This window comes from Strix aluco, chromosome 5 (assembly GCF_031877795.1).
Source record: "Strix aluco isolate bStrAlu1 chromosome 5, bStrAlu1.hap1, whole genome shotgun sequence".
In the NCBI taxonomy this organism is placed as follows: Eukaryota; Metazoa; Chordata; class Aves; order Strigiformes; family Strigidae; genus Strix; species Strix aluco.
The window spans coordinates 29,718,839-29,731,371 of record NC_133935.1 but is presented as its reverse complement, the minus strand read 5'-3'; the positions used below and the strand labels follow the sequence as shown (position 1 = coordinate 29,731,371).

The window sequence follows — 12,533 nt, the reverse complement described above, 5'->3', positions numbered from 1 at the left end:
TGTGTCATCTCACTTTCTCCTCTGCACACAAGGAATCTCAGCTTTTGTTAAAATGATAGTAAGATAATTTTTGGATCGGGATTCTGGATCAGAAGAAAACCTTGAAAATGCTATCAAGGTTATTTGGTGCAGAAAGGTCTGCCTGAGTCTGCAGCCTGGCTGAACTAGTAGCTACTGCTGGTGTGACCCTGCTGCTGAAATGTTAACTGAAGTAACTAACCATGATGCAGATGTCAGCACTGCCACTGTTCTGCTGCTCTCAGAGCATTTGAGAACAGGTTTATGGATCACATGCTTTGTTCTTTGGAGATTGTGGTGCATAGGCTTTGGTGCAGTAAGCGATTTTTAAGAACATTGCTTTTCACCCTCTCGACCTGACCTGTCATGCCAAAAGGTGAGAGCAGATGGGAGGCCCAAGCCATGCTGCAGCTGAACTACCCTATGACATCCAAGTTTCCTGAATTGTGGCTTCTGCTCCTTCCCCTGAGCAGGAGGGCTTGGGTTTTCCTGGCTGGAAAACTGCACGGCATCCTGCCTGTCTCTGATGAGTGCATCCCTGTGGCTGCTATATCCTGGTCACGGTGATAAGCCTTTTCTCCAGGTTTTTATGAGGGACTGCAATGACAGTCGTGTATTTCCTTAGAGCCCGCTGGCATCCCATGTGTTTGTGTCTGTACCTGGGACAGTCCTGTCCCGGGGTGAGTTTGTGGCTTGTTGAAGGTGAGGGGAGCCTGAGGAGCGTGGAGCACGCCTGGGATGCCTGCGCTTGCTGTGATGGCAGGCACATCGGTTTGTTGTCCCAGGTAGATAGGGCTTGACTTGTGGGTGGAGCATGGCAGGCCACATGGCTGTTTGCTTTGCTCGGAACCTCCTGGACTGTGTTTAAGTCATCTATAAATAAAGGAGGTAGAGGTGATATGTGAAGGAACACCATTTCTATATCTTTGGCTGAGATAAAAATATTTATTCAAAACTCATTTCCAAGGAGACCAGTGCCTCAATAAAAACATGGTTTTTAAATTATTTTTTTTTTCTTCCTTTTGAGAAGAGGCCAATTTTAACTTAGCATTTGGAGCTCAGCGAGGGAAGTCAATTCTTCATTTTGAGGTGGGAAGGGAAGGGGGCGAGAAACCCGTTTTCCTAGTTTGGAAGAGCAGTTTAACTGATTAATGAGATGAGAGGTGACACTTGTCCTGTGGCATCGGGCATGGGGGATGGGACGAGGATTTGCTCGTGCGGGGAAGGGCTTGCTGGAGCTTGTCGAGGTAGTTGGGGTGAGAGTGTCTTTTGCTCAGCGTGCCTTTGCTGGGGCTGCAGCCCCACTGGCAGAGCTTTGCGAACCTGAAATTGCAGCGGGTTGGGAGTGCAAGGCTGCGAGGGCGCTTGCCCCAGTCATATTTGGGGGGAAGCTGCCTCTGGGCAAGTGGAAACCCGATACACTTGGAGGAAGGTGAGCCAGCTGCTGCTTTCCCTTTAGCAATATGCAAGTCTGTAAAATACTCCTGCAGAGCCACCTGTGAAAGCAGATTAACCCCTTTATCTGTGAGTCGCTTCTCTTCCCCAGCTCATGCCAACAGTGGTTGTTTCTCCTGTGGGAGCTCCAGGGTAGCTGGCACGCCACCGATTCTCTCCTTAGCTTCAGGATCCCTGTAGTTGTGCTCCTCAGTGCCTGTCAGTGGTTAATGATTAATACAGCTACTGAATTTAATCATTAACTACGAAATTTTGGGTGTTGACTAATGGGGTAGATGAAGACATGCAGAACCTGCTTATGGCACCGTGCATGACACCTGCATCTGCAGATGATTCCTGGAGAAGCAATTAGTGGTTGGGGGGGAAACGGGTCCTCCTCACTGTGACTTTGGAGGGCAATGCTCTCCCTCATTCATGTCTAAAGATCCCTTTTCTAAAGTAAGCAGGCTCTGGCGATGGGAGCTGGGCTGCATTTATTACTAACCCCACCCATCCCTGCCTCTTGCAAGAATCTTGTGAGGCCGAGATTGTGTTTTTAGAAGCAGAATGACAGAGAGAAATTCCCTGGAGGCGAATGCAGAGTGTGTGCTGTGCACGCCAGTACAGACACACGGGGCTGGGAACTCCCAGGGAGAGATTAAGTGCGAGAGAAGAGCGCAGAGCAGCCAGAGCTGGAGGAGGGGGGTGGAGGAGGCGAGACGCTTTCTAAGCCTCAAATTGAGCCGTTCGGATTTTTTTTTTTCTTTAAAAAAAACCCAAAAATCCAACAACCAACCAACCTCAGTCTCGGCAGTGTTACTGAAGTGCCTATCGCCTTGCTGGATCATCTCACTGCTGGGTTTGAAGGACCCAGGCTAACATGATGTACCTCTGGGTGAGTAGAGAAGCGTGTGTGAGGGCTTGCACACTTTGCACATATAAGGAGTGGAAAGCTGAAGGACTCGAAGGACTCTGCACTAATATGAGCGGCCTTTGCTGTTGGGCTTAGCTCTCTCCAGCCTCTACACACAGTGGGCTGTAGTTTTCCCTTGTAAAAAATAATATTTAGAGTGAGTACTGTTAACTGGGTATCAAGCAGGCTTTTCCTGCGGTTATAAGTTCCTCTGGAGAGAAGTTTTGGGCAGGTGCCTCAGAGACAAAATTTTTGGTATAATGCTGCTCACTGTCTGCCGTCTGTGAGACCTGTATATGTAGATTTTTTTTTTTTTTTTCCCCATGCATAAGACTGTTCCCATGTGCCTCTGCTTTATGGGATTTTGGTGTTACTGAGAGACGTCCCAGGTAGTGGAGGAGTGCTGCTGCAAGGGATCTGTAGTCACTGGAGGTTAGGAGAGGAGCAGGAAGCGAACAGATAGTTTTGAAATTCGGGGCTTTGGGGGTGGCAGGAGAAGCTGTTTCAACAAAAGTTGGATGCAAGGATGTTTTTTCCAGAAGTGGCATGGTTACTCGAGTTTCTGGTGGAGTATGGAAAATAATGTAAGGAAAAACATGTGTAAAGCATTATATAGATCCAGCAAGCAAAGTAAAAGCATATATAAAAGCATATATATTTTCAGCCTTTGAGCAAGAACTGGAATTTCCTCTGGAGCAGTCAGCTGTTAGGCTGCTCAGTCATCTACATGTAGTTTTGTCTGCTCCTGGGCACCCTTGAGATCAGCAGTTTGCCCTTGGGTTCCTTACCTAGATATGTGAGGTGAAGAGCAATCAGTTCCCAAGATTTTGTTTGCTTTGTTTTGTTTTTTCTTTTAAATCTGTTGTAACTCTGAAGGTAGGGGCTCTCACTGCTGCTGCTTTTAGAGTCCGGCTCCCCATCACTCCCAGGAACAAACACTGGTTTATTTTAGCAACAAAGTGAGCCTTGGAACCCAGGCAGAAGGATTTTACTTCCCTCCTTTGCACATACACACTATCTTTGTTGCAGGGTAACTTGATTCTGCACTGAGGTATGCACACTTGCCTAGTTTTGTCCAGCAGGCCCTGCTGGCAGGCACGTCCACCTTCTCTGCTCTTCCCCTCCACCTCGCAGCCTGGCCTGCGGGACCCCAAATTGGAGTGCCAGTTTTTAGTGAGGAAGGCTGGGGAGGCCCCGTGGCTCAGCTAAGATTTGTTCTTGGTTTGGTGGGTGGGGTAAGAGGAGAAGTAATTTAGCCATGCTGTTGCTGATTTTAGATAAGCAGTAAACAATGGAGGAGATGTTCCTTACCCGGCTGAAACTTGGAGGATGCCGGCAAGTGTGGGAGCTGAAGAGAGTTGCCCTGCCGTCTCATGTCTTGCCACTGGAGAGGGGTGCTTGAGCACTGTAGTATAAAGCAGAGGTGTTACCCTGCGTAAAGACCAGCTTCGGCCCAAAAGGTGAAGTGCTGTCCTGGATTCTTAAGGGAGGGTTGAGTTTTGGAATGCTTGCCAATGGACAAAGACTGGCACCCCTCCGTGGGCTGCTGCTTCTGCCTGCTCCCTAAACTTTGGGCAGCACTGTTGCTGTGCTTTGCATTGCAGTTAAACTTCAGAGGAGTGGGGAAGAGAAGTGTTAAATGCTTGAATAGCTGAAGGGGTTTTAAGGGCATCATCCAGGCATCGTGCCATGACAATTAAAAAAATTAGTGAATTTGTGCTATCTGGATATGATCTTTCCCTTCTCAGTACAGGTTATCCTATTACTTTCGGGGAATCTTCCCCTCCTTAGTCCTTTCAGGAACCTTTTTCTCTGTGCCCATTTGCGTTTCTGCTTTAAGCTCTTTTTATCCTGATGGGCTGCATAACTTCTAGCAGTGAGAACAAGAAGCCCCAAGTGACAGAGCTGGTTTGGTGTGGTGTTTGCTGTACCTCGGCTGTGCTGGTTTCTTGCTTCTCTGCTCACAGGTTCCCCCCCTGTTCCCTCTGTGTTCCCCGTGCTGCTTTTTTTCTGTTCTGTGCCTCTTGTCCTTGGAATGTCAGGACTTCAGTAGATGCATGGAGATTTGTACTGAGTCATTCCTTAATTCAATGCATGAAGCTACATTAATGCAATGTTACTTTTGAGGTTTTAAATATGCAAGTCCCAAAATCCAGAATTAAGGTTCCCACAGCAACTATAATGTTTCTCCCCCCACCCCCCAGGGGTGCATGTTACAGAATTATCTTCCTTGAAGAGATTGTGCAATATTGAATGCTGTCACATTTGACAAATAATAAAATAAAAAGGAGAATGCAGCTTCCTCTGCAACTGTAGTATGGTGTGGGTACTGAACCCAAAAGTACAGGCTACCTGCAGCATCACAGTCCCTGATTATAATGCTGTCTCTGAAATGAAGTGGTGGTGTAGCCTTGGTTCAGACTGACATTCCTGCTTGCTGAACTGTATTCCCTCGGGTGAAACTTGTTGCAGGATACTCTTAAATGAGGGCCTTGTAGACTGCAGGGGATTGTGGGTTGTGGAGAACTGGAGAGTGGGAAACTTCAATATCTGTCGTGGTGACCTAATGCTTGGCATTGTGAGGGAAGTGAAGGCAGCAGACTAGCTGTGCCATTAAATATCAAGAGAGACTATTTATCTTAACACTTTTATTGTGTAGGATGCAGTTGTATAAAGTCTTTCTGAAGCAGAGACAGTATGATAGTCTTTCTGATGTTGCAAACTGTTTTGAGTGTATACATCTGATCATCAGTGTTGAAACTCGAGGTAGGTACTTTGCCTGACATATAGGAGTTCTGTTTTTGCAGACAAGTATTTTGTTTATAGGGGACCATCTAAATCTACTTTTGTCTCTTCTCCCACTCATCCCCATTTGCCTGTAGCTGTCTGGGCTCCTGAATTGCTCGAGAGGGGTTCTAGCCATCAGTTCTCTGGATGTGACATGGGGTAATTTGGGCTACGAAGGCAAGAGAGGGTATTTGCTTGGAGGGAGGTGTATACTGACAACACGGGGGCAGATGTTCTGCTGGTGACAGCCAGAAGCAGAGTAGTTTGAGTGTGGGAAAAGTGTTCGACTCTTTTCTGGATAAGAAAGCCCTGTTTTTTTCATCTATGAGCAGATGAATCTTTGTGTACCGTGAGTCATAAGATACAATCTAGAGTCATTTCATTCCAAGTATTTTCTAAAGAGCATGATGTGTTCTGAGAGTTGCATGTATGAATGTTGCCTTGTTGGAGGTCTGTTGTTACAAGAAAGGTTGAAAGGAAGGGGCAGCAGCCCTAGCAAGCAATTTATCAATGATCCTTCTCCTGTGCTCAAAGACAGCTGAAACTGTCAAAGGCAGGAGGGACCAAGGTAGGGGAGGTCCATGCTGTTGCTAGGCTTCTGGTAGGAAAGCACTGGATTCATCACTCTGATCTTAGATTATAGCGGGTATAGATAATTTCCTCATTTCTCACAGCCATGTACAGAGTACATGCTGAGTGTTTGTGAGAGGGCTGCCTGCCTGTTGCAGCTAGAAATGATGTTTTTCTCTAGAGCCCTGTGAAAGTGAAGATCTTACCTAGACCTACTAATTATCTACCATACGAGCAAGAATAGTGCTAGTAAGATTGCCAAGCTAATTTTGAAATATTTTTTGTTGGTTTTCTTCCTGACCTACCTTTTACTTGCCTTTTTGTCACTTAAAAGCCTCTCTTTGCATTCACTGGAATAATTTTTCCCTCTAGGCTCTGAGCTCATCAGCTTTACCACCAAGGGACTGGAAACCCAACTCTGCTACCAAACTTGGATCTTAGCAACGTGCTCTTCCTCACGCCATGTCTTTCTATTATTTGTTTGGGGTTGTTTTTCATGAGAGGTAGCTACTGCCTGTGAAAAGCATGGTCATTATGGTGTGGTTTTCAAAGCTTGCGTTTGATAGCAGCAAAGCAAGTGGCTATCCAAGGAAAATGGCCTCCCTGCTCTGTTCTGGTGCCAAGCCTGGTGCAGCTATTGCTGGGGAAGTCTGGCTGTGCCTGTAGGTCTTTGGCTGGAACCTGTTTGGTAGGAATGGCAAATAAAAATGTCATCCATCAACTGAAGCTCTGACAGGATGGAGAGCATGCAGTTGCTCTGTGCGAAAGGTGCACACACAGTGTGGTCAGTGCTGAGAGGTTAAGATGTGATAGCCTCTGGAAGACTCTGGCTGTGAGGGTGCAGGAAGGTTTTCCTGAATGCATGTTAGAGGTCCGGTCTCAGTGAATGTCTGTGAATATGGTAAAAGGCACTTTGTGTTAATATAAACACCGATTTTTTGATTCTTGCTCCAGAGCAGGAAAGCCCTGGAAAATCATAAAATGGAGCTCATGCACAAATCCCCCAGCTAGTAGCCTGTAAGCTGATTCCCCAGCCTGCAAGTCCCCGTGGTGCCATACTGGGGCATGCATATGTAGCAGCTTGAATCCAGAAGTAATATAGTTATGTTAGTCCAGCACTGCAAACTGAGATAATGAGTTCTGCTGCTCAATAAGGTTTATTAGCTTTGGTGCAGCACCTCATGAACATGGTTATACTGCTTCCACACCCAAGCTGCTCTGTGCACAGCTGTTTTGGGGACGTCTGCATTGTGTTCCCCTGTGGGTTAGTGTGACAAAGCAACTTACATCTATTTGCATCTAGGTTTTTAGACAAGCTTTGGAGATTTGGGAAACAGAGAAAGAAGAGTTTATCAAAGAGATTATATAATGTGCCACCTGTGTTATTAGAGGACTAGAGTTGATAATCCAGGTGATCTTTTATAGTTCTGTGTTCCTGCAAGCCTGTAATCCTGGAAGATGCCAAGGTTACTACTGAATCAAGAAAGACCAGTGCAGTTCAAAAAGAGAAGGCATTTCAAATTAAGGTACTGGCTTCAGAGAAGGGAGGTTCGGGAGCAGAATGATCTATTCTGTAGGCTACACTTCATTAATATAAAACCAGGTAAAATCAGTGTCAAGCATGTTGCCATCACATTCAGGAGTTTCCTTCCCTGATGAGTCTAAACAAAAGAATTAGATGGATGTAGGCTGGCTGAGTTTGTGTGAATTTCTCCAGTGGCTCTTCTGCCTGACCGCTCTATTCCCACCTGTCTAAACAGTGATGAGCACAGGGGACTCTGTTTGCTGTAAGCCTGTCCAAGTCTTGGGAGACTGACTAGGACTGGGTCCTGTTTAAGTTAGTTTTTCACAAAACGGCCTGTTTATCTTGGAAGGAAAAAAATAAACCATAAGAGAATAAAAAGAGACTAAACCTCAGCCTTCCTGGTTTCCAGCTGAAAGCTTGAGGAAGAGCACAGATAATAGTGATTTGAGACTGAACATCTGTGTTTCCTGCACTTCCCATGGTGCTTACTTGCAAATCTTAATTCCAGCAGTGCCAGAACTTTACCCTTGTCCTAACCCCCAAGGCTACAGCAATGGTATAGGAAAGGTCTTTGAGTGGATCTGAATTTAGATGGCATTTTTGCCACAGCTCTAAGCAGTCACGAGAGTATCAACTGTGTATGTGTGCATGCTTAACCAAAAGTATGATTGGATGGCTTATGCGATTAGCTGGAAGAGATCCCTTTGACCTTCAGCAAGGGCTACTGGGTACAGCAGGAGTTTGAGTCAGGTTGTGGGGTCAGACAAAATGTTTTCTTCCGGGAGCTGTCAATTTGGAGAAGGATCTGCAGTCTGTATCCTCATTGCTGTGTCTCTGGATGGTACTCCGTACCAAGGGTGATAAGATGCATCCTGTGGCCATGCATCACAGAGGCGGGGTGTGCTGATGGACCAGTGCAGATAGTTCCACACTGGAAGTGAAAACAAGCTTGCAGAAAATTAAGAAATCAGTAGAGGATGTGCTTTGTGCCCTCTGGTGCTAAATTCTTTTGCTGAAAGTGTTAAAGATTTCTCAAAGCTGTGAAGAAGCTTAAACAAGTAATTAAGTTTCCCTTGTCTGTCCCTTAAATTTAGGTTTCATTGTTCTCAGTCCTGTGTCTTGTGACTAATACACTGCCTTCACAATGCTCTGGCTGATTTTTTTTTACCAGATCGTTCTTGGGTCTGTAGCTGAATCCAGGGCAAAGGCAGTCAGTTTTTCTCCTGCCTCAAATGAAACACGCTGTCCCCCACACAAGGCTCTAATTGAATCTTGGACATTAAGACAACTATGAAGTGAATATTTTGACCAGATGACATTTTTTTTTTTTTTTAGATATTCTTAGGGATTATGATTCATTGTGCTTTAAGGAGCTGGCATAGGATGATACTGGAATACTCCTCTACTTTTTTTGATTTATAAGTCATCTAGTGTTGAAACAAAGTTTAAATGCAGAAAAATGCTGAAATTCAAATACGTATACATGGCTAAAAAATAGAAAATGTGCAGTGTGATCTGCCTGTTGCTATTTTTTAACTTTTCATTTCTTTTGTAATGGCCTCCTTTTTCATCCCATTCTCAATCACTGCGGTGATGTCTGCTTGCATCCATGACGTACCTTTTGGATGAAGAAGCCTTCTGAGTAAAGACGAAGCATCTCTTGGGAAGGTGGCAAAGCCTATTTGGCAGCATAAGTGGGGTGCGTAGCTCCATCAGGACCATCTCAGTAACACTGCAGAGCAGCTTTGCTCACAGGCCTGTTGGATCCAGCAGTAGTTTCAGCTATTCCTCCCCCCGATTTATTACACTGAGATTTTGGCTGCTGCTTGAGTGAGGAGGAGCAGTGAATGCTGATTACCTTTTTTCATCCAACCAGCTGAAAAGGAGAAGCACATTCAGCATAGGTGAGGCTATTGATTGTGGCATCTCTTAAGAAAAGGGCAGTATCTGCATTTTAAAATTGTAGTGTTGGGGAAGTTTTTCTTCTGCAGCAGGAACTTTGCTGGAGTGTATATAGTGTATGTGTAACTGCTGTTTTTAAACACCTTTAGGATTCAGAAGTGCTGTAGAAATGTGAGATGTTTTAACGCTTTTTCCTTGCATGGGGAACGTTGCTCTCCAGTGCAGCTGTTTGGCTGTTGCGAACAGGTGTGCAATAAACACCCCTTTCCTCTTCAGCCAAGCAGGGTGGTCATGGATACCCTCTCATTTAGACATGCATGCTTTTCTCTCATACAAGAATAAAAACTTTAAAAATAGTATACATATCTAGAAAGAACCAAGTGCCTTGTCCTGTTTCCCCTCTTCCCCCCGCCCCCCACTAGCAACTCAAATTACCGGCAAGCTTTGGAAACTTTGGGGCAGGGGAATAGAGGTGCAGCTGGCCTGCATGTGTTGCACCAGCTGTAATGCAAATGATACATGCTGAAAGAGGCTTTTTTCACTTTTGTAATTCTTGGATATTGTTGTGCAATGGGGACATGCGACAATTTGTCTTAAATGTGTTTGCTGATGTGTTCTGCAGAGTATACTGCATCCTTTGTTCCTTGCAGGCAAGAGACAATATCAAAATCCAATTGCCTGTCGGCAGCATGTCTGGATGCAGCTGGGACTGTCCTCCTGGCTTTCCCATCCGTCAGTCCTGGGGTGATCCCATCACGCTTGATACCAGTTAATTTAGAGCTGGCTGGAACATGGACTTTGGTAAATCCTCAGCTTTTTTTGACTGTTTGGACAATTTGTTATAAACCACTTTTTTTTGTCCTTTGTTTCTGAAAGTGGCAGTACTTATTGCTCTTCTGCTGTGAGAGAGCTGAAGGGGGAAGTGCCCAGCTGACCTGCACACCAGTTGTCTGTAGGTACCAGTCAACTTTTCTACTGCTTATCCAAAGCCGTAAAATCATGGGCACTGGGGGTTCAGTTGTGTAAAAACAAAAGCTGATGTTGATTTAATCCCATTACATTGCGTTGATCTCTCAACCACTGGACTCTTAGTAGGATTCCAGCTTTAATCCTGTAAGGATCAATCTGGCCCGTTTGCTTTTCTGTCCTGATCCTAAATCCCCCTTTAATCTTGTTAATTATACCAGGCCTTTTTTGCTTTCGCTTTTTTCCCTTGTGGACCAACAAAACCACATTAAATCTTCCTATTGATGTCTCTGACCTGGCGTTTTTACCCTGTGTTCATCCTGTTGAGGAGCAAGGTGCTCCTGAAGGCTGGTTTCACTGTTACAGTGGTGCCACATCAGTGTTTGGTGGTCTGGTGTCTGCTGCTTCAGACTTGTGTGGAGTCAGCTAGTCATGCTGTTGTGCCGAATCCCTCCTGGTTCCATTCAGGATTTTTATTTTTTTCATCTGTTGCTTGCTATTGTGCAGTCTGAAGGGGCTGGAGAATCATGGAACATGAGGGCCACTTTCAAATTGCTTTCTTTAAAATAAGAAAAAGTTTTTTTTGGAACAAAATCCCATTGACTCTGGCACTGAGGAGAAGACGGTGTCAGGGAATATGGAGCACTCCTAGGGTGATGAGGCAAACAATCTGAAAAGGGGGGGTCCTGAGACAAGGCTTGGGTAGTCCCATGGTCCACAGATAGATTCTGAAGGTCACAGAGAAATTCAACTGCTTGAATCAGCCTTTTTATGTTTATGTGTGTTCAGTGGCTTAAGGAGAGGAATAATGTGCATTCAGACTTGAGGCTCTTTATCTTCACATTGCACTGCCTCCAAACCTAGTGCTGCCTTTTCTGTGTAATGCACAAGGCCAATTTCTCACTGTGACAATCTGCTCCTGGCACTTGCAATAATAGAAACGATCTGTGCTTAATGTATTCATCTGTGGTATTTCCTATACTGTAAAGAAGAAAACCAACCCAAAATTGCACCTACGTTTGCTGTAACTCGATCAAGAGCTGACAGATCATTTCTGGAACATGTCTCTGCTGGGATCCTGACCGCTCTGCCAAATTTTATGCCTTTATCTTGCTGTGCTGCTCCTTCCCTCTTCCCTGTCCATGCTGCTTTGCCTCCCCCAGCAGAGGCTTCTGCTTTTTCAGCCTTTCAGCCAGATCCTGACTTCCTTGCCAGAGCACCACGGGTCTGATTTCCCTCCTTGCCAGAATGCAGGCTGTAGGGATGGGTCTGCCATAGAAGTAACCAAGCTGATTCCTTTTTAAACCAGATGGAGGGGAAAATGGTTTTGGATCATGGAGGGTGAGCCCTCTGGATGCGTTTATTCTAATTAAAGTAGCCCTCGTGCTTAGTTTTTTGGAAAATACTTAGGCCCATGACAAGAGGTGGCAATTGCTTTTAAGGAAATGTGGGCATTTCCCTGGCAATTCTAGGGTTAAGGAAATTGCAGAGGGGTGACATGGTGGCTGTGTTCCCTATTTTTGTGTGTTGCCAATAGCGAGAAGGGGGAAACTTTGATTTCTAATCCGCTTTGGAGGAGGTTCCGTATCAGGGCTGCACAGAAACATCCAGTCAAGCAGCTCCTTTATCATAAAGGGGATTTTAATTAAAACTGTTCTCGCATCATGAGCGGAATGAGCGTCAGTGCCAGCCAGCCCTGTACTGGGCATTTATCTCCTTCAAACCACATTACTAGTAATTGCTGCATTAAATCAAAGTCGAGGGAGATTACAGGTCTGAATTGGGCAGGTGGACGGTGCCAGCGTGGGGAGCTCCATGCTGCTGAGCTGCTGATATGGGAACCCCCTCCACCCCCCAGCTGGGGGTGAAAAGTCAGAGGGCTGCTGGATCCTAAGAAGCTCTTCTCATTGCAGGGCAGGAATTTTTGTCATAACCTAGGAGGAGTGGCAGGCTGTATGCTTGGAGCATTTTAAGCTGCTGGTGTTTTTCTATTAACTTCCTTTTAAAACAAACAAACTCAATAACAAAACAAACCCTGTGGCATTGCCATCCCACTCCTGTCTCCTGTTCCGATCCACCACAGACATTCTCTTTTGTTCATCTTCTATTGCTTATTCCAGCCTTGAAATTCCAGAATAAATCACCTCTTCTCTTGGTATGTCCCTTTCTCTCTAGCTTCCTTGACACAGCTCTGATATGGAGCTGCTAACTTGGTCCCTCTCTGCCCTGACATGGGAGAGTTTCTTCCCTTCTTCACCTCTTCCCCCCACTGAGGAATTGTATCTTCCTTGACCTGTGGTTTCTTTGCCAACTATGGCTCATTAGTTCGTTTAATTATTTATCTAGGTTTTTAAGGATTCTGTTGTCTCCATCTCTAGAGCAGCTGTTTCCCTTCTTCTTGTCCCTATACTTTGACCT

General features: G+C 45.4%; 1 protein-coding gene across 14 annotated transcripts in view; it reads left to right on the top strand.

Annotated features, from left to right (window-relative positions):
• Positions 1-12,533, top strand: part of RBFOX2 (RNA binding fox-1 homolog 2) — a 176,512-nt gene that overhangs the window by 57,569 nt on the left and 106,410 nt on the right. The window contains exon 1 of one of the 14 annotated variants that reach the window (XM_074826532.1): positions 1,831-2,347. The exons of 12 other annotated variants lie outside the window; for them this stretch is intronic. In XM_074826532.1, coding sequence (XP_074682633.1) covers positions 2,333-2,347 — 15 coding nt within the window. In that variant the 5' untranslated portion in view covers positions 1,831-2,332. Of the gene's footprint in view, positions 1-1,830; positions 2,348-3,720; positions 3,826-12,533 lie in introns of those variants that run through there. One more of the 14 variants, XM_074826536.1, reaches the window with a different exon arrangement.